Source organism: Mesoplodon bidens (assembly GCF_964165515.1).
Source record: "Mesoplodon bidens genome assembly, chromosome: 9".
Lineage (NCBI taxonomy): Eukaryota > Metazoa > Chordata > Mammalia > Artiodactyla > Ziphiidae > Mesoplodon > Mesoplodon bidens.
The window spans coordinates 93,845,688-93,865,730 of NC_138166.1; the positions used below are offsets into that span (position 1 = coordinate 93,845,688).

At 39.1% G+C, this 20,043-nt stretch overlaps 1 protein-coding gene across 3 annotated transcripts in view; it reads right to left on the reverse strand.

The window, feature by feature from the left end:
- BRAF (B-Raf proto-oncogene, serine/threonine kinase) overlaps positions 1 to 19,650 on the reverse strand; it is a 158,988-nt gene extending 139,338 nt beyond the window's left edge. For all 3 annotated transcript variants that reach the window (XM_081244864.1, XM_081244863.1, XM_081244865.1), the window contains exon 1: positions 19,345 to 19,650. In XM_081244864.1, coding sequence (XP_081100990.1) covers positions 19,345 to 19,464 — 120 coding nt within the window. In that variant the 5' untranslated portion in view covers positions 19,465 to 19,650. The remainder of the gene's footprint in view (positions 1 to 19,344) is intronic.
- Positions 19,651 to 20,043: the final 393 nt, after the last annotated feature.

The following is a 20,043-nucleotide window of genomic DNA, read 5'->3' on the forward strand; positions in this document are numbered from 1 at the left end:
AACTTTTATTCTAATAGTACACCTATCCATCCTTTCCTTTTCCTTTTCCCTGTCCTTCTTTCCTTTACTATGACATTGAGTTGTTAGGAAAAATCATGTATACTGTAGGAAGTCCCACTTTCTAGGTTTGGTTGATTGCTTTCTCATGGGTCACTTACCTTGTTCCTGTATTTCCCATAAGCCAGTAAGATCTAGAGGTTTGATCTAAAGATTTGATGAGATTCAATCTTTTTTTTTCCAATCAAGAATCTTTCATAGCCTGGTGTTGGGTATTTCCTACCTCTTTTTTTGTCAAGATCCTTTACATGTGAGGAACATAACGTCTGATTATCCCATTTTTAATGATCTGAGATTAATCAAATTCCACAACTTGACATCAAAATTTTGTATTCATCCAGTTCAAGGTACTTTCTTATTTCCACTGTGATTTCTTCCTTGATGCATGGATTAATTCAAAGTAGTTACACAATTTATAAACACATGATGCTTTTAAAATTACCTTACTGACAATTTTTAATAAAAATGCATTATGGAAAGAAAAGATGCTCTTTTTATTTCAATCTTTTGAAATTTGTTGAAACTTGTTTTAGACCTAGTATACAATTTTCCCCCCAAATATCCATATGTGCCTGAAAATGATGTGTAGTCTTCTACCACTGGGTGCAGTAGGTTCTATACATCAGCTGGGTTAAGTTTGTTCATTGCATTGTTCAAATATTTTAAATCCTACCTAACCTGTCTGCTTCTTGTATCAAGTAATGAGAGAAATGTTTAAAAAATCCCATTAAGACTATAAATCTGTCTACTTCTTGTAGTTTTGTTAATTTTTGCTATATGTATTCTGAAGCTATATTTCAGGCTATCCTATATGATTAAGATTATTAAATCTTCCTAGTGAATCGCTCACTTTACATTTTGATGGGACTCTCCTGATTGCCAATAATGCTTTCTGCCTTAATGTCTACTTTGTCTGATATTAATATAACCGTACCATATTCACTTTGTTAAAATATGCATGATCTTACTACAGCTTTTACTTAGGTCCCAGATAAACCCCACATAACTAATTTTTTTTTAATTTGGTCTAACAATCTTCGGCTTTTAAGTGAAGCATTAAATTCATTTAGTACTTGATGTAATTGGTGCTATGTTCAGATTTAAATCTACTCATCTTACTTTGTGCTATTCGTCCTACCTGCTCTTTGTTACCTTTCTTGCTTTCCTTGGGATAGATTTTTTTTATTCCATGTTTCTCCTCTCCTAGAAGTTATAAGTCTAGGTTTTAGACTCATATTTAGCCTAGAAATTAAAACATGCAATTATCAGTCAAGTCAATTAATACACTGTCTTTCTCCCAGAAAACAGATCTCAGAACACAGCCTTCATTTGTCATATATTTTAATAAAGGCCTTACTAATATTTTATACAATGTTTAATTCAATGTATCCACATATTTGTCACTCTCTTTACTCTTCATTCCATCTTATACCTCAGACCTTTACTTGGAATCTTTCTGCCTAAAGTAGGAAACTAAATTGCCTTCAATTTTCTTTACAAAGGGCTGATGGATTTTGTTCAACTAGATGTTTATTTTGCCCTCATCCTTGAGGGGTATTTTTTTTTAAGTATAGAATTTGTAAGTATAAACTGGCAGTTATTTTGAGAATATATATGATTTTCTGTTGAGAAGTCAGCTGTCAGTCCACGGTTGCTCCTTTGAAAGAAATTCTTCCTCTGGCTGCTTCTAAGGTTTTTCTCTTTGTATTTGGGTTTATGCTGTTTCACTATGTGATCTGTCTGGGTGCAGACTGCTTTTTATTTATACTGTTAGAAATTCACTGAGCTTCTTAAATCTATCAACTGGCTTCTCATCAAAACTAGAAATTTTTCAGCCAGAAATACCTTTACAAATATTACCTCCGTATCAATCTCTTTCTTCACTTTCTGGAGCCCTGATTTAATTATGTTAGATCTCACTCTGTCTTGCACGCCACTTAACCTCTCCAATATTTTCCATATCTTTGACTCTCAGTGGTGCATTCTGGAAAGTTTCTTCTGCCTTACCTTCCAGGTAACTAATTCTTCCTTCAGCTAGGCATAATTTGTTAAATTTTCCCCTTAGGTATATTTGGCATAGTTTCATTTCTGAAATTTCTATTTGGTTTTTATCTCTTGTTCCCTGCTTGTCTTCAAATATGTCTTTAATTCTTTAAACATAACAAAAAGCAACTGTTTTAACTCCGAAATTTGCGATATCTGAGAATTTTGTGGATCCATTTATGCTCTCTAGTTCTTATTCACAGTGCCATTTCCATGCATGTTACTATATTTTTCTTTTTAAAAAAATTACCTCGAGGGACTTCCCTGGTGGCGCAGTGGTTAAGAATCTGCCTGCCAACGCAGGGGACATGGGTTCAAGCCCTGGTCCAGGAAGATCCCACATGCCACAGAGCAACTAAGCCCGTGTGGCACAACTACTGAGCCTCCGCTCTGGAGCCTGTGAGCCACAACTACTGAGCCCACGTGCCACAAGTACGGAAGCCCGGGCGCCTAGAGCCCGTGCTCCGCAACAAGAGAAGCCACACGATGAGAAACCCGCGCAGCGCAACGAAGAGTAGCCCCCACTCGCTGCAACTAGAGAAAGCCCATGCACAGCAATGAAGACCCAACGCAGCCATAAATAAATAAATAAATAAATAAATAAATAAATAAATTTATGAAAAATTTAAAAAATAAAAAACTTACCTCGAGGTATATGTACATAAAGAAAAACCACAATTATATATCAATTATATTTCAATTTTAAAACTACACAAATCTTAACTATGTTACTTGAATTCTACATCATATTTCATATAATTTTGGTTTCTTTTTTTTTTTTTTAACTATGCTTGGTTACTTGTGACAATGTACTGTTCTTTGTCCCTGAAAAATTACTGGTGGCAATTCCCTCAGAATGAAGGGGACTTTCTCTACAGATGATTTGCCTTTCCTTCTGCCAGACCTTGGGAGTACTACCAGTCGGAAACAGGAACCATAATAACAGGGTCCCTGGATCACCCAGGCAGGACAAATCTAACTGCCAATCAGTGTGAGGGCTAAAACTATGGTCACAACTTGAAGAGTTTAATTAATTTCCTTTTTCTTGCCCTGCTCCAATCAACCCTACAATCCCCTAGATATTGGAACTGGTGGACAGTTCTCCTTCACCCTTAACCTAATGATGAAGTTCTTGGGTACCATCTTCAAATGGAGCTGTTCTCTTTTTGACTCTCATTCTGGATGAACTCTAGGCCTTGAATTCTGTCCTCTTCACCCCCATGAAGTCCACCAAAACCAAAGCCCAAATTCAAACAGACTGGCAACTGCCCCTAGGGCAAAAGCTACTTCATCATCTACTTATTTCTTTGGGTTTCTGCTTTTTTTCTATAATTTGGCCTGGCAACTCTCCATCATCTTTTCAGCTCTTCATTCTTCAAGATTTTTAAAAATAGTGTTTCCAAGATTTTTAGTTGTTTTCATCAAAAGAGTCTGTCCAAATAACCCAATCCACCATTACTGAAAATAATTCAATTTCCCCCTTTTATGTCAACCATTTTGTAATACTTCTTTTTTTTTTTTTTTTTTTTGCGGTACGCGGGCCTCTCCCTGCCGTGGCCTCTCCCACTGCGGAGCACAGGCTCCGGACCCGCAGGCTCAGCGGCCATGGCTCACGGGCCCAGCCGCTCCGCGGCACGCGGTATCCTCCCGAACCAGGGCACGAACCCGCGTCCCCCGCATCGGCAGGCGGACTCCCAACCACTGCGCCACCAGGGAAGCCCTGTAATACTTCTTGAAATTCAGTGATAATGTACATAAGCACAACTTTAAGTCAGTATAATTCCCTAATTGTACTTTCAATCCTATGAAAGAAATTAATTTATAATAAATAATATTTACTTCAAAATGCGAAAGCAATTACTATAATAAACAACATAATGAGGGCATCAGGTGCTTGCGTCTATACACAGAATCACTGTGACTGTGGTGGTTACAACTGTAGACTGAGGGGAAGAGTGTTTGAGTCATCAATTACTGTACGAGTGGCACTGCCATCAATTATGTGATTTTCTGAAGTGGTAAAGAACTCTTGATAAAGTTCTGATTGAAAACTTTAATATTCCTCCAATTTACGTGACAACTGAATTCCTGAAGCTTCTGGTGTACTCTATGAAAATAATGCCCCCCCCAAAAAAAGCCTCATACATAAAACAAAGTTAGTTTCTAAGCTCAGATCATTACGATCACTTTTTTCCCTACATCAAAGTCCAGAAACTCATTCTAAGTCCTGTGCTCATTTGAACAATTTTTAAATGTGCAGACTGTCTGGAACACTGTGGGATGGCTGACTTCCCTGGTCCTTGCTCATTAAATGCTAGTAAGTACCCTTTTCCCCCATCTTTGTAAAAACCAAAACACCTCCAAGTATTTAAAACCTTTCCTCTGGGGAAGAACTGCCCATATGCAAACCCTCTGGCTATAGAAAACACAGAGATGTACCACCAAGCTCTCCCTTCATGGAAGGAATTGCTGCCCAGCTGTGAGTACAGTCAGCAGACAAATGTCACCTCCTTCAAGGTCTACCTCAACTGCAGCCCACATCTAGTGACCAAACAAGGAGAGGTATAAAGGCCCAGCCATTCTGGCTCAATGTGGGACTCTCTGATAGGCAATCTCTCACTCCAGAGCACCATGCTGATAGGCAAAGGTTTTGTGAAGCCTGCATCACAATACAACTTTTTGTCTGCTCAATCCTGCACCGTGCCTCTTCCTCTCGCAGGTATTGATTCCTAATAAACATCTTGCACTGCAAAAAATGTCTCAGTATCTGCTTTCAAAGAACCCAACCCCCAACAGCGGCCTAGTATAACGTCTGACTACCAAGTCTTTCTCTAAACATTTTTTATTTGACCTCTTCCCATCTTGAATCTACCCTACAAACACTTACCAACTCAATCATCCTCAAACACTGCTTTTATCATTTTTTATTTTAAATCTCCACTTTCATCCCACGGCATACAATATAAAGTTAAAATTTTTTTCAGTCTATCACTATTTTCCACAATCCAGTGCCATCAAATTTAGCCAAATTTTATTTCATACAATTCACCCAACTATACTCAGATTGTTCTGTTCCTTCAACAAAACTACCTTATCTATTTCCATCTCTAATTTTTTTCAAATTCTATTCCCACTGCCTATTACATCCGTTTTCCTTCCTTCTACCTGCCTAGGTTAAACACTAACTTCCATCAAGACCTTATTAGCCTATAATAACCTTCCATGTCTGAACTCCTCCTGCATTTATTGTTCTCCATCACCCGCTCTGACACTTAATCACATAATGCCACGTGCATGCCCTCACACGCAGTTAAGAGTGTTCTTACCTTTTAGAAGTCTTCTTTTCCCTCCAAAAGAAATCTTAAGCACAATTCCAATACATTAACTTACGAAGTGTAATTACTTTGGCCGCAGCAGAAACTGCCTCCCTAACACCCCAAACCTTTCACTGAGCTCTTCCTTGCCACACTCCCCACCCCTGAGAAAGCCTCTGAGGTAACCTTACAGCACCCAGGTGTTCATTTCTAAAGAGGAAAACAGGGGCTTCCCTGGTGGCGCAGTGGTTGAGAGTCCGCCTGCCAATGCAGGGTACATGGGTTCGTGCCCCGGTCCGGGAAGATCCCACATGCGGCGGAGCGGCTAGGCCTGTGGGCCATGGCCACTGAGCCTGTGCGTCCCGAGCCTGTGCTCCGCAACGGGAGAGGCCACAACAGTGAGAGGCCCGCGTACCACAAAAAAAGTAATAAATAAATAAATAAAATAAAGAGGAAAACAAAACCAAAAAAACCCTAGTTTTACAGGACTGAAGAACTTAGGGCTTCAAAATAATTCTGAAAACAAACTGGAAAGCTGTGGTTAAGAACACAAGTCTAGAGAAGAAAATTGCCATATTCCAGGTGAGCGAGAACTATCTGGACTAAGAGCACTGAAAAAGAATACAATCATTTAAGTAGGATTAAGTACTCTTGGTAAGCAGTGAGAAAATAAATATGAATCCCACACGAGCCTTGACTACTTATCTATTTTACTGAAGTATAGCTGATTTACAATGTATTAGTTTCGAGTATACAGCAAAGTGATTCAGTTATGTGTGTATGTGTATACATATACATAATATATATATATTCTTTTCCAGATTCTTTTCCATTATAGGTTATTACAAGATACTGAATATAGTTCCCTGTGCTATACAGTAGGTCCTTGTTGTTTATCTATTTTATATACAGTAGTGTGTATCTGTTAATCCCAAACTCCTAATTTATCCCTCCCTCCCCCTCTCTTTTCCCCTTTGGTGACCATAAATTTGTTTTCTATGTCTGTGACTCTGTTTCTGTTTTGTAAATAAGTAAGCCTTGACTTTTAAAAGGTCTAGAACTGTACTGATCAAGGTAGCCAACTAGCTAAGTGTGACTAAATTTAAATTAATTTAAATCAAATAAAATTTAAAAGCCAGTTCCTCAGTCCTACTATACACATTTTGAGTACACAAGAACCACATGTGGACATACTGGACAGCAGGGAACATTTCCATGATGACAGATATTTTGACTGAACAGTGCTGGTCTAGAGGGAGTAGACAGATACCAACAAAAAACCTATAATACAATGTAGAAAGTAAAATGATATAGGTATACCTCAGGATGCTATAAAAACACAAAGTAGAAGCACCTAACTAGGCCTTGGAAAGAGGTTAAGGAAGGCTTCCTACAATAAGTGAACTAAGTCTGAAAGGTTTGGGGGATGGGTACGAGGAAGGAATCTATATTTCAGGCAGCAGGAAAAGCATGAGCAAAGACAGGTCAAATTTGGAGAGTTTTTAAAAGAAAATAACAGGATAGCAATTGCTTCACTATACAGTATAAAAATTAGACTACAATGGTGGGGATGCTATTCTATATAGACAAAACAATAAATATTCAAAAAAATTTCAAGAAAGAAAGAATTATTTTTAAAGAGAAAATTAGCAACCAGACCTCTCCAAATTTAGCTTACATTCATAGCAGGATAATGGCAGATACTTCATGAAGAAGTAATAATTCATGTTCTATTTCCCAACGCTTCTATGTTTGTGAGTCAAAATGAGAATGACTCATATCAATTATTAAATTGCTTTGGCAAGTTACAATGAACTTTGACCTGAGGACAAGTTAGGAGGCCCACAATGCTGTCTGGACATCAGCAAGTAAATATTAAGTAACATAACCTAATATTGCCTATCAATTTCACTATTTGTTCCTAGTCCATTCACTCTCACATGCTCCCTAACAACTTTTAACACCTTCATCTTCCTCCTTACAACACCACATCCCCAAGACCTACTCTTCACTGATAACCTTGAGTCTTACTTCACCAAAAAAAAAATGAAGCACCTGGAAGAGAACATGTACAGATTCCCAGCATCACATCTATCTACCTATCAGCATCACTATTCTACATATTCTGCCTTACCACTTATTATCAAAGATAAAGTGTCTATGCTCCTACTGAGAGCCAACCCTTCCACTTGTACACCAAATCCCTCTCCCTTTTGCCTCTTCAGACATTGCTCCAGCAATTCTTCTCTCTCTCTCCTGAAATCACATTTTTACTCCCTAATGGTTCATTCTTACAATATATGCCCTTATTTTTTTCATCAAAAAAAAATTCCTTGACCCCATCTCCTTCACTACCTATGGCCCCATTTCTCTTTTCCCTTTATAGGAAAAGTCTTCACTATCTTCATTTCCCCTCCTCTTCTCTCTTAATATCACTCAATCGAATATCTCTCTCAGCATCTTCTTGTGTAAAGCATCAATACCACCAATACCTTAATTAGAGTGATAAATTCTTAATCTTACTTAACCTAGCAGCAGGAGGAGAAGGATCAAGAGTTGCCAGTGAAAAGCAAGCAGCATATGAATGGCTATGACATAGAATAGTTATGACTTTATAATTAAACTTTTCTCTCAAATAGCCATCCATGATAACCAATAACCAAAAGTTTGATTCATAAATTCATATAGAAACTTAAAAAGTGCAAACTCAGTAGTAGAAAATCATCTGCAATAGAGTTATCAGAAGTTACAATGAACTAAATTCTTGTATAATGAGACTTAAGATTGTGTAATTTATTATTAACATGAGAAGACATGTGCAGGAAGAATATATGGGTAGAATATTTCAAATCTTAGAAGCATGTAAAAACTAAGATGAAATGAACATTTTCAGCGGTTGTAAAACAGGAACGTAAGGACTATACTGAATCATAATGTCTTTACAATCTGAAGTTCTCTGACACCATTCCCATGGAAATATAGTAATATAATGTGTAAAAAATGAATTCTGAGTTATTTAGGAATAATTCACAATAGTTCTTTAACTTTTTATAGCAAAAAAAAAGTTACAAAAGCAATAATTGTTTGGGATTCACAGAAAAGATAGGATTTTTAAAAAATAATAAATGGGAATTAAATTACCTTCATACAACATTACCAGAAATTATGCTAATAAGAACACTTTAAAAATAAAACTCTCAAATTAGTAACTGTTGGAGTTTTTTCCCTCTATGCTACAGATTTCTAAGTAGAGAGTATAAACTTTAAAACAGACGAAATGGGATTAGATCCAAGGTGACAAAACAAAACGAACAAACAAAAAACAGAGGTTCTAATAACTATTTACAATGTTACTGCTGGGCCTAGTAATCCTCTTTAATAGAGCACCTCTATAAACTCAAACAGAAATTTACTTTGTGGGCTTCCCTGGTGGCACAGTGGTTAAGACTCTGCCTGCCAATGTAGAGAACACAGGTTCGAGCCCTGGTCTGGGAAGATGCTACATTCCGCGGAGCAACTAAGCCTGTGCGCCACAACTACGAGCCTGCGCTCTAGAGCCTGCAAGCCACAACTACTGAAGCCCGCGTGCCTAGAGCCAGTGCTCCGCAATAAGAGAAGAAGCCACCGCAATGAAAAGCCCACGCACCGCAACGAAGTGTAGCCCCCGCTCGCCGCAACTACAGAAAGCCCGCGCTCAGCAACAAAGACCCAATGCTGCCAAAAATTAATTAATTTTTTTAAAAAGAAATTTACTTTGCAAAATAAGTCCTGTAATGTAGTAAATACAGTTTAAAAATCCTAGGTCAATGGAGGAACAACCCCAAGCAGTATTTTAAAGTGTTTCAAAATACTTACCTGTTTAAAGGTAAGTGACTAATTCAAAGCATCCTAAATTTTTATTTAATTTAAGCTGTTCTGGAAATAAAAAGTCAAATTTTTCTGGTGTTATTAACTTAAAGGTTATATATTTAGTGAAAGAAAAAACGTAAAAGAAGAGTAGAGTATTTCTTAATTTAAACACAAGGCATCAGGCTTCCCTGGTGGCGCAGTGGTTGGGAGTCTGCCTGCCGATGCAGGGGACGCGGGTTGTGCCCCGGTCCGGGAGGACCCCGCGTGCCGCGGAGCAGCTCGGCCCGTGAGCCATGAGCCTGCGCGTCCGGAGCCTGTGCTCCACAACGAGAGAGGCCACAACAGTGAGAGGCCCGCGTACCGCAAAGAAAAAAGAAAAAAAAAAAAAAACCACAAGGCATCTTTTACAATAAGGAGATGCATACTTTTTTTTAAACACACTAATTTTGGAAGAACAGTTGAAAATAGTCTCCAAAATGTTATGGTTCTCTCTCCCTGTAAGTGCCATTTCCAAATTTGCAAGGTAGCCAAATACAATTAGACTACTACTACTTACAACATGAACGAAAGCCTGAACAGTATCTACCTTCCCAACTGTCACATGACCCTGCACTTGTCAGATATTCAAGACTTATGCTCATTTTTAAGACTTAAGTCTTTCTTCCTTCATAATGAAACTTAAAAAACAAAAAAATCAGGAAACATGTTCATAATTCTTAAGCAAAAATCATAACTAGAAATATCATTTTATATGGTAGGGAAGCCCTGCAGGCTAAGCAGTGAAAAGCTACTACCACTGTAATTTAAAACAAGGTAAAGGGTCCTATCGGTCCAAATGAAAAAGGCAGAAATATGGCCAACAACCATCATATGCTTATCCTTAGTAACAACAATTTAATGATGCCTCTAAGAGTAATAAAGGTGTTAATTCTGGAACATCACAGAACATGACATAGGTTTCAAATGGGAAAACGCACGCTGAAGATGGAAAATGACACAGCTAGTATTATAAACTAGTATCCCCCACCACTTGATTGACATTTTCCATGACTTTTTTGGTGAATAAACATCTTAGCATATTCACTTTCACCTAAACGTATCTTGATTACAGTTAACATTTTTGAAATATGGTGGAAAAAAAAGACATTGACTTTTTGGTGCCACCTATTAGGTATCACCTTCAATTCTTATAAAAAAATTAATTTTGGATGAAACATGTTTCTTTACCTGCCACTTTTCACAACCTCTCCATCAAATGATTCAAGATAGGGGTGTGTTAACTATATACCATGGTAAGTCTTAAGCTTTTTTTGAGTAGAAGACAACTTTGATAACTGGAAGCAAATTATGAACCCTGTCCTTTCAAAAGACAATAGCACAAAAAATTTTAAAAATCAAATTTTAAAGTTCTAAAAATCCTATGAACTGGATCTACCTAATTTTAAGACTGAACTATAGGGACTTCCCTGGTGGCACAGTGGATAAGACTCCGAGCTCCCAATGCAGGGGTCCCGGGTTCAATCCCTGGTGAGGGAACTAGATCCCACATGCATGCTGCAACTAAGGGTTCGCATGCCACCACTAAGGACCCCACGTGCCACAACTAAGGAGCCAGTGAGCTGCAACTAAGGAGCCCACCTGCCGCAACTAAGACGCGGCACAACCAAATAAATAAATAAACAAATATTAAAAAAAAAAAAGACTGAACTATAAAGCAATCAAGATAGTGTGGTACCAGCCAAAGAAGAGACATATACGTCAATAAAACAGAGTATAAAACTCACAAACATCATCAACTGATTTCAATAAAAGTGCCAAGGTAATTCAACAGAAAAAGGTTAGTCTCTTCAAGAAAGGTGAAACTGGACATCCATATGAAAAAGAATGAACAAACCTTAACCCTATCTCACAATACATATAAAAAATAACTCCAAATGGATGATAGACCTAAATGTAAAAGCTAAAACTGTAAAACTTCTAGAAGAAAACATGGGAGAAAATTTTATGACCTTAAGTTAGGCAAAGATATACTGGGTAAGACACGAAAAGCATGAAACCTAAAAAAAAAAATTGATAAATCGGATTTCATCAAAAATAAAACTTCTACTCTTCAAAGGACACTTAGGAAAATGAAAAGACAAGCCATAGACTGGGAGGCATGTGCAAAACACATATCTGATACAAAGAACTTGTATCTAGAATATGTATATAGTACTCTTACAACTCCATAATAAGAAGGTAAATACTGAATAAAAAGATGTGAATGGATACTGCACCAAAGAAAATATATGGGTAGTAAATAAGCATATATACAGATGTCCAACATCATTAGTCATTAGGAAAATGCAAATTAAAACCACAATACTGCATACATACTAGAATGGCTAAAACTAACAAGACTGACATGACAAGGAGAGAGTTTGGAACTCTCATTCATTGTGGGTGGCAACGCAAAATGGTTTCTATTGCTTTAGAAAAGTTTGGCACTTTCTTATAAAGTTAAATATCAATATATACTTACCATACGACCCACTAGTCCAAGCTCTATCTAGGTCCTTACTCAAGAGAAATAAAAATGAGTGTCCACACAAAACCCGAACCCAAACACTTATAGCAACCTTAATAACTGCTGAAAACTAGAAAGAACCCTACTACTCATCAACTGGTAAATGTAGAAATAAGTCATGCTACATCCACACGATACTACTCAGCAATAAACAGAAACTAATTACTGATACATGCAACAACTCGGGTGAATCTCAAAAATATCAAACTAAATGAAAGAAGCCAAATACGTAAGACCACAAACTGTATGTTTTCATGTATATGACTTTCTGGAAAAGGCAAAGCTAGAGATCAGACCAGTGTTTGCCAGGGGCTGGAGGTGGGGTGGGGAGGAAAATGAATGCAAAGAGGAACTGGGGAACTTTTCCATCAAAAGTTCTATCTCTTGACTGTGGCAGTAGTTACATGACTATATACATTTGTCAAAACTCATCAAACTGTGTGTTTAAAATGGTACATTATAGTATGTGTAAATTATATCCCAATAAACCCGATTTTTAAAAGCAGTTATGAACTTTCTATAGAACTCTAACCCACACCTTAATTTCAGAACCTCAAATATGATATACTTAGTCTCCCCTAGACCAGGAGTCTGAAAACTTTGGCCCATGAACTAAATCTGGCCCACCCTGTTTTTTGTACAGCTCACAAACTAAGAATGGTTTTTACATCTTTAAATGAAAAAAAAAAGAGAATATTTCATGACACATTCAAATTTCAGTGTCCATAAGTAAGTTTTATTGGAACACAGTCACACTCATTCATTTACATATTGTCTATTAGCTGCTTTTACGCTGCAATACCATTTTTGAGTCTGTTCAGTCCTTGTGACAGAGACAGAGCACTTAGACCCACAATAACTAAAATATTTACCACTTGACCATTTACACAAGTCTGCTGACCACTGCCTTAAACACAAGTTGTTGAAATTCTCTACACAGATTATTACACTTAGGAAGATTCATGTCAGCACAAATCTCCCTTCCACACACAGTAGCTCTAAAATATTTACAGCCATTAAGCCTTTTTTTTTTCCCCAAGGAAACCAACATGTAAGGCAGATAAATGAAGAACTTCAATAGTTAAGGTGTAGTGGGACTAAAGAGAGCCTTGAGGTAACGTCTGAAGAAAGTCCTTGATAGCCTCAAAACTGTTTTTCCAACTGTCTGTTGCAACTAGGTGGTTGTCAATTTAATAAATTGATTTTATGAGTAGCTTTTAAAAAAAGAGCACTTAATGGTATAGAAAAATCAGAGTGCACCATACCTAATAGGGTTTCATTCACTAATTATTTAAAAAAATTTTTTTTAAACTAAGGTATAGTTGATTTACAATATTATAGTTTCAGGTGTACAACATAGTGATGGAAAAATTTTACAGATTATACTCCATTTAAAGTTACTATAGGGCTTCCCTGGTGGTGCAGTGGTTAAGAATCTGCCTGCCTATGCAGGGCACACAGGTTCGAGCCCTGGTCCAGGAAGATCCCACATGCTGCGGAGCAACTAAGCCCGTGCACCACAACTACTGAGCCTGTGCTCTAGAGCCCACGAGACACAACTACTGAAGCCCGTGTGCCTAGAGCCTGTGCTCCGCAACAAGAGAAGCCACCGCAATGAGAAGCCCGCGCACCGCACCTAGAAAGAGCCCGCGTGCAGCAATGAAGAACCAACACAGCCAAAAATAAAAAAATTAAAATAAAGTTACTATAAAATATTGGCTATATTCTCTGTTTTGTACACATTAACTCTTTCACTAACTATCTGAGTATGTATGTGCCAGATGAGGATTTAAAAAATGTACAAAACAGACAAAAACTGCTTCATGTATATAGGTATTAGAGCAACTCAAAATCTGTATTTCTTACAGTGCTAATGTGTTTTTTAAAAACGGTGCTAAAGCTCTATAATAATTGGAAAACCACCGCCCTACAGTACATTTGTTCCCAAAGTGCTGTCAATAACTGCAGCTACATTACAAGAATGAAAATGATGTTTCATTTGATGTTACAGAGCTTCCAGAAGATATAAAGTTAATTGAGTTCAGAGCAATTTTTATATTCTTTACCAAGGGCATTCCCAGGACCCAGAAAGAAATGTAATGTTATTGAGCATCACTTTCCCTCTATAAGCATAGTCCTGAATAGGAAGGAACAAGAATAATAGTTTTTTAAGACCAAGAGAAAACATGGAAACCAAAATAATCTCAGAGGGTAAAGGGGAAAAAAAAACTGCTTACTGTTAGGGTGGAGGCTGTATTAAAGAGTTTCTTCTGACTACCCTGCTAATTATGCATAACAGTAAATTGGATTGGTAGACAAAAGAAAGCTGAAAAATAAATACTACCTCCCAGAACATGTCAATGTCTCTCCACCAAATATTTAAGGAAGGAATGGAAGAAATGAAGCTAAATTTTTGGTTCTTATATTAAGTATCAACAACACTATGACTATGAAAGCACTACTTACGAAACAGAAAAGCTCCTAAACAGGCTCATCTATTTTGAATTCAGAAGTTGTATAACTACTTCTGATCCTGACTTTACAGAATAACCAATGTAGATGAACTGGACAAGGAGAATGAGTAAAGGACTTAAAACAATTCAACTTTTGAGGAAGACAAGTCCAGTAAGAGCCACTGACTATAAAGGCTTATTTCAAAGATAATTTGAGGCAGAAATATAGGAAGCATAGGAACATACTGAATTTCATAAAAGAGGATTATGACACAAAATGTCCACTAAGTGCTCAGCTAAATTAATATCAAGATGTCAAATTTAAAAAATGCACTTTTGCATTTCTAAAGGAGAAAAACAGCTTTATGGCTGGAGAAACACGAAGAACACTTAAGAGCTGTCGCATTCTTTAACAAGGTAAGCATCAAGTCTTAGAAAATGCTGACAAAGCAATGTAGCCTGCTCCCTCCCTTTCTTCCCTACCACTCACAGAACATAGGTTTCCAGTTGTTAAGACCTGATCAGCTTCCTAAACAGCAAAGCCAGAGACAGGGAATCAAGATAAATCAGACTTCTCTAGCCTGTTATCTTAATATAATTTTTCTGGCCTATTATCTAAATACAATTCAATCAAGTTTGCTTTCAGGTTCTACTACATTCAAGGATTCAAGTACTCAGTTCCAACATTCCTTTCTTAATCCGTTTACTGACAATCAATTCCTTTAACAGTCAGCATATATATGTGACTGATATCAGAAAAATTTCTAAATAAAGGAAGAGGTGAGCAGATGCCTAAAGGAGGGAGTTTATTAAATGATAAGAGAGAAAGACTACAGAAAGGGAACGCTAGAAACACCAAAGACACACAGTTCTTTTATGGTTTTACCTAACAGGCATGTTTTGTCCACCTTTGAATGTATCTTAACAAGTATTAACAGCAATAGCCAGAACTACAGAAACACAAAGTTTAGTGGGCCTACCACTTTTTAAAAGTATGATGTACTCCAACCTGGTTTGGCATGATTCATAAAGATGTGTTTTAATACAGTGGACCTCATCATAAAGGATATTCCATCCCAGAATACTACTTAGTCGATGCATTATTATAATTATACAGCTTAACTAAGATTGGTGATAAGAGATCTTGAAAACAATACAATTTTAATTGTAATGCAATTTTAAGAGGCACCCTTCTACAAAAATAAAAGAAGAACAGTTAATAAACATCACACCCTGGCATAACACATTTTTTTAAATAAATGTATTTTTATATCATATAGTCACATTGTCCCTTATTATACCATATTGTCACAGAAAGAAAGTAACATCAGGGAAATATAAATGGTCAGAAGTAAACGTTTAATGCCAAAAGTATAAGCACATTTATTTGATAAATATTTAATAAGCTCCTGTTATTTACCAGAATATTCTATTTTGAGCATCTACAAAGTAATACTTACAAATACAGGATTTGAAATTTGTTCACTTACCAACGTAATTTTAAAAACTAAATCTACATTCTGTGTTCAAGATGTTTGATAACAAGAATAAAAAAAATCAGAAACAACCTAATATAAAAAAATTGTTAAAATCACAGTGTAGGGCTTCCCTGGTGGCGCAGTGGTTGAGAGTCTGCCTGCCGATGCAGGGGACGCGGGTTCGTGCCCCGGTCTGGGAGGATCCCGCATGCCACGGAGCGGCGGGGCCTGTGAGCCCTGGCCGCTGAGCCTGCGCGTCCGGAGCCTATGCTCCACAACGGGAGAGGCCACAACAGTGAGAGGCCCGCGTACCGCAAAAACAACAACAACAACAACAAACCAAAACAAAACAAAAAAAATCACAGTGTATAAGTAAAATGTTTTACTACCTTGCTAAGTTTAAAAATATTACAAAACGGGCTTCCCTGGTGGCGCAGTGTTTGAGAGTCCGCCTGCCGATGCAGGGGACACGGGTTCGTGCCCCGGTCCGGGAAGATCCCACATGCCGCGGAGCGGCTGGGCGCGTGGGCCATGGCCGCTGAGCCTGCGCGTCCGGAGCCTGTGCTTGGCAACGGGAGAGGCCACAACAGTGAGAGGCCCGCATACCGCAAAAAAAAAAAAAAAAAAAAATTACAAAAACCACATACATTACACAAGCATAAAAAAGGAGTATATGGACATACGCTAAAATGTTTATAGTAATTATATCTTAGTGGCAAGATTACAGATAATTTTCTAAACCTTTTTGTACTTACATTTTTCTAATTTTTCAATAATAAATGTGCTTTTACTCTGAGAAACTTTTTAAAACCTGTATTTTACTGTCAAGTAAGGTAATTCTTTAGACACATTTTTTTCATTTCTTTCCATGCACTTGACAATTATATCTCTTTAAGTGCACAGAAGACAGTTCAATTAAAAGACCACAGTACATTTCAGTTTCCAGTGGATAAACAAATACCAACTTCAAACTTAAAATTATTTCTTGGAGTACTTTATTCTACCACCCATAACACTGATATCTATATTAGAAAGAGATTCATTTTTAACCCTTTACTCCCCCTTCCCCCAGTCAAATACATTTATTATAAGTTCCTGTAAGAAAATACGGAGGAAAAACTACTATTCATCATTAACCATTAAAGCCTGGGTGGAGGAGGCAGTGGGAAACACTTCTAAGTAATTAAAATTAGTTGAGTATCCTTATGGTTTCAAGAGATACTCATATGCTTTCCAGTTATTTCCAATTTAAACTTGAGGTTTAAATTCATCTAGCCTCGAGGTTCTCAAGTATTGATGCATGATAACTGCCCAGGAAGTGTGCCAAATAACAGAAACTCATGGCCCTAGCTCTCACCTACTGAATCAGAATCTTCAGAGAGTAGAGTTCATATAATCCGGCCCTTTCAAACAAGAGAGCCGACATTGTACTTAACAAAAGGCTTCTCTATATCATTACAAACTGTTCTAATAACTCTGAAACAAAGTTCTCAACGAAGACAATGTTATAATCAGAGAATTACGATTTCATAACCCATGCCCATTAATTCACCCATTCTTCTAGATACAATTCAATAAAACCACACATGCACTACAGAGTAAAGCAAGCCTAGAGGCACCTGTGCAGAGTAAGACAAAGGCATATCCGATTCATGGAAAAAATAGACAGCAGATGGGACCCCTAGTATTTATCCATTAAAAACAATGTATCCTAAAAATAAATTTCCATGTCAACGGAACAAAGCTGTTTATAAATAAGAAGGAATGTGGAGGTGTGGGGAAGACAAGAGGAAGCTTCAGCAAGTAAGTACCAAAAGCCAGGAAACAAGGCAGAATGAATGGCAACTGGGGACAAGGGAAACAGAATAAACTAGGAAATGGAAGAAGGAAAGAGTGCTATCCTTAAAATCCAAGAAGTTGGGGGAAATGAACAGATATTAGAGGAAACTGATCTGAGCAGAAATGCAAACAGAAAAGTAAGCGGAAAGTGGTGTAAAAGATATATATATATTCATAAAAGATATATATATGTATGTATACATGAGAAATTTATATGAGATCAAATGATGGCACAGAACACATCTTGGGCATAGATGGAAGTGGTATAAGAGAATGAAAAACAAATATTATTGTGAACAAACTGATACTGAATAGAGCAACCATATCTAATGAATTTCCAAAGTAAAGTTGATGAAGCAGGAAAAAGAGAATTGCATTGACAGAAGAACGAGACGTTATGAGAATTGGGAAACAAAATGTAAGTACTGTAGTAGAAAGGAAAGAACTTTGAGCAAAGTCAACAGAGCAAGTCACATTATCTAATCAATAATTGTAAAGCACAGTTATTATACCATATATTATCTCATTATTTGTAAAGTACAATGAAGTGTATTATTTTATGTAATACAATACCAAACACTAAAATGTAATAAATTTTACGTAACAAAAACCAAAATGTAAATAAAGTCATTTGACAAGGTGATAAGAGGCTAAATAATGGCTGAGAGAAGCAAGGACTGAAGACGAAAAAGTAAAAGAAAAAAATTGGGACAAAAAGGAAGACAACGGAAAGAAATCAATCACACCTATTAAAAAAAAAAGGGTAGGAATAAACAAAGAGGTGTGGATGCACAATGGAAGTGCAAGTGAAACCTGACGGGATCTTGACAGCTTCATGATTCAGAAAGTAAGTAGCTCCAAAGCGTTCAGAAGGATTTGTGACGATAACAACGTTAGCGAGCGGTGAAATGAAGTAGAAGGCCTCAACAGGACTAAGATAAGAGAAGTGCAAAAATGGTCTTAAGTAGAAGCTGAGGTTAGAAGGCAGGCAGGTCCGACCACTGGCAAAGGAGCGGGGCAGCAGATGGAACTGGGATGGGGGTTACCGGTCGGCGACAGAATACGGACAAACATTAGGAATCGGGGGCCTGAGACCGGGATGGGAGAAAGAACGTAAACAGTAGCAATTAGGGTTGAAAAAGTAAAGACCATCCGCTGGTTAAAACAGGTGAAGAGCAATCTCCCCTAACAAGTAGAGAAGTGTAAGAGAGGGCAGCGGCCTGAAAAGAGGCAGTCAGGGAGAGCAGAGAGGGAACGATCGCCCATCATCACCGTGACCGTGTAATAATTACATACAACGCTAACTCGGGCTGGGGTCCCGGCCCCGGCTACTGACCGACATCTTCCACCCAGATGCCGCCGCCAGCCTCCCCCGCCCCCCACCCAAAATAAAGAAAACATCCAGCAGACGCGAGGCTGGCTACCTTCAGCCAGCCGTGACCTTCTCGGACCACCCTTGAGTCTCGCCCCCTATTGATAGCCTCCTGCTCCACCACCGCTGCCCGAATCCCTCAAGCCCCAAGTGCGGGCCAGGGAAAACCCCCTGGGCCATTGTGTGTGTTTACGTAGCGAGGAGCTGCATGACGGAGAGGCACAGGAGGGGAATGCCCGTCTCCCAGCCCGCAGCGCCCAGAAGGGAAGGTGGCTGAGGGCACCAGAGCCCCCACCGCCACCTCTCTCCCCAAAATAAACATCAGCCAGGCGAGCCCCAAGACGGGAGGGGTGCAGGGCGCGCCGGCACTCACCTCCTCGGGAATGGCCGGGTCCGCAGCCGAAGAGGCCGCGGCGCCGGCCTCGGGCTCCATGTCCCCGTTGAACAGAGCCTGGCCCTGCTCCGCGCCGCCGCCGCCGCTCAGCGCCGCCATCTTATAACCGAGAGCCTGGCCCGAGCGACCGCTGCTGGGCGGGGAGGGGGAAGGGAGGCGGAGGGCGGGGGGAGGCGGAGGCGGAGGGCGGGGGGCGGCGGGGAGGGACGGCCCGGGCGGCGCCTGCGGCGGGAGGACGCCTGGGCCACCTCGGGAACCGGCCTGCTGCCCCCGGCGCGGCTGAGCCTGAGGGGATTGGGGGGAGGACGCTGGGCGGGGGGCGGGGGCAGGGGGCGGAGACGACTAGAAGTCGCCGCGGCAACGGCGTCACCCGCGTGTCACGGTCGTGACGTCACCGGAGGTGCGTGACGTGATCCTCGGAGCGCCCTGGCGCCGTCGTCAGGGGAGGGTACCTTGCCCTTCTGCTCACCTCCCAGCTCACACGTTTCCTCCGCTCGGCCGTTTCCATGGCTCCGATTAATTCTCTTCTCCTCCGTCCTAAGCCTGTTCTGTAATGTAGGATTTACTAGAAGAGGAGGACGGTGTTCGAGAAGAAGTTGAAATCCTAGAGGGAGAAAGACGGGAAGCCCATGCTACTTGTGTTATTTCCATTATAACGAACGTCTCCGTGTCATAAAA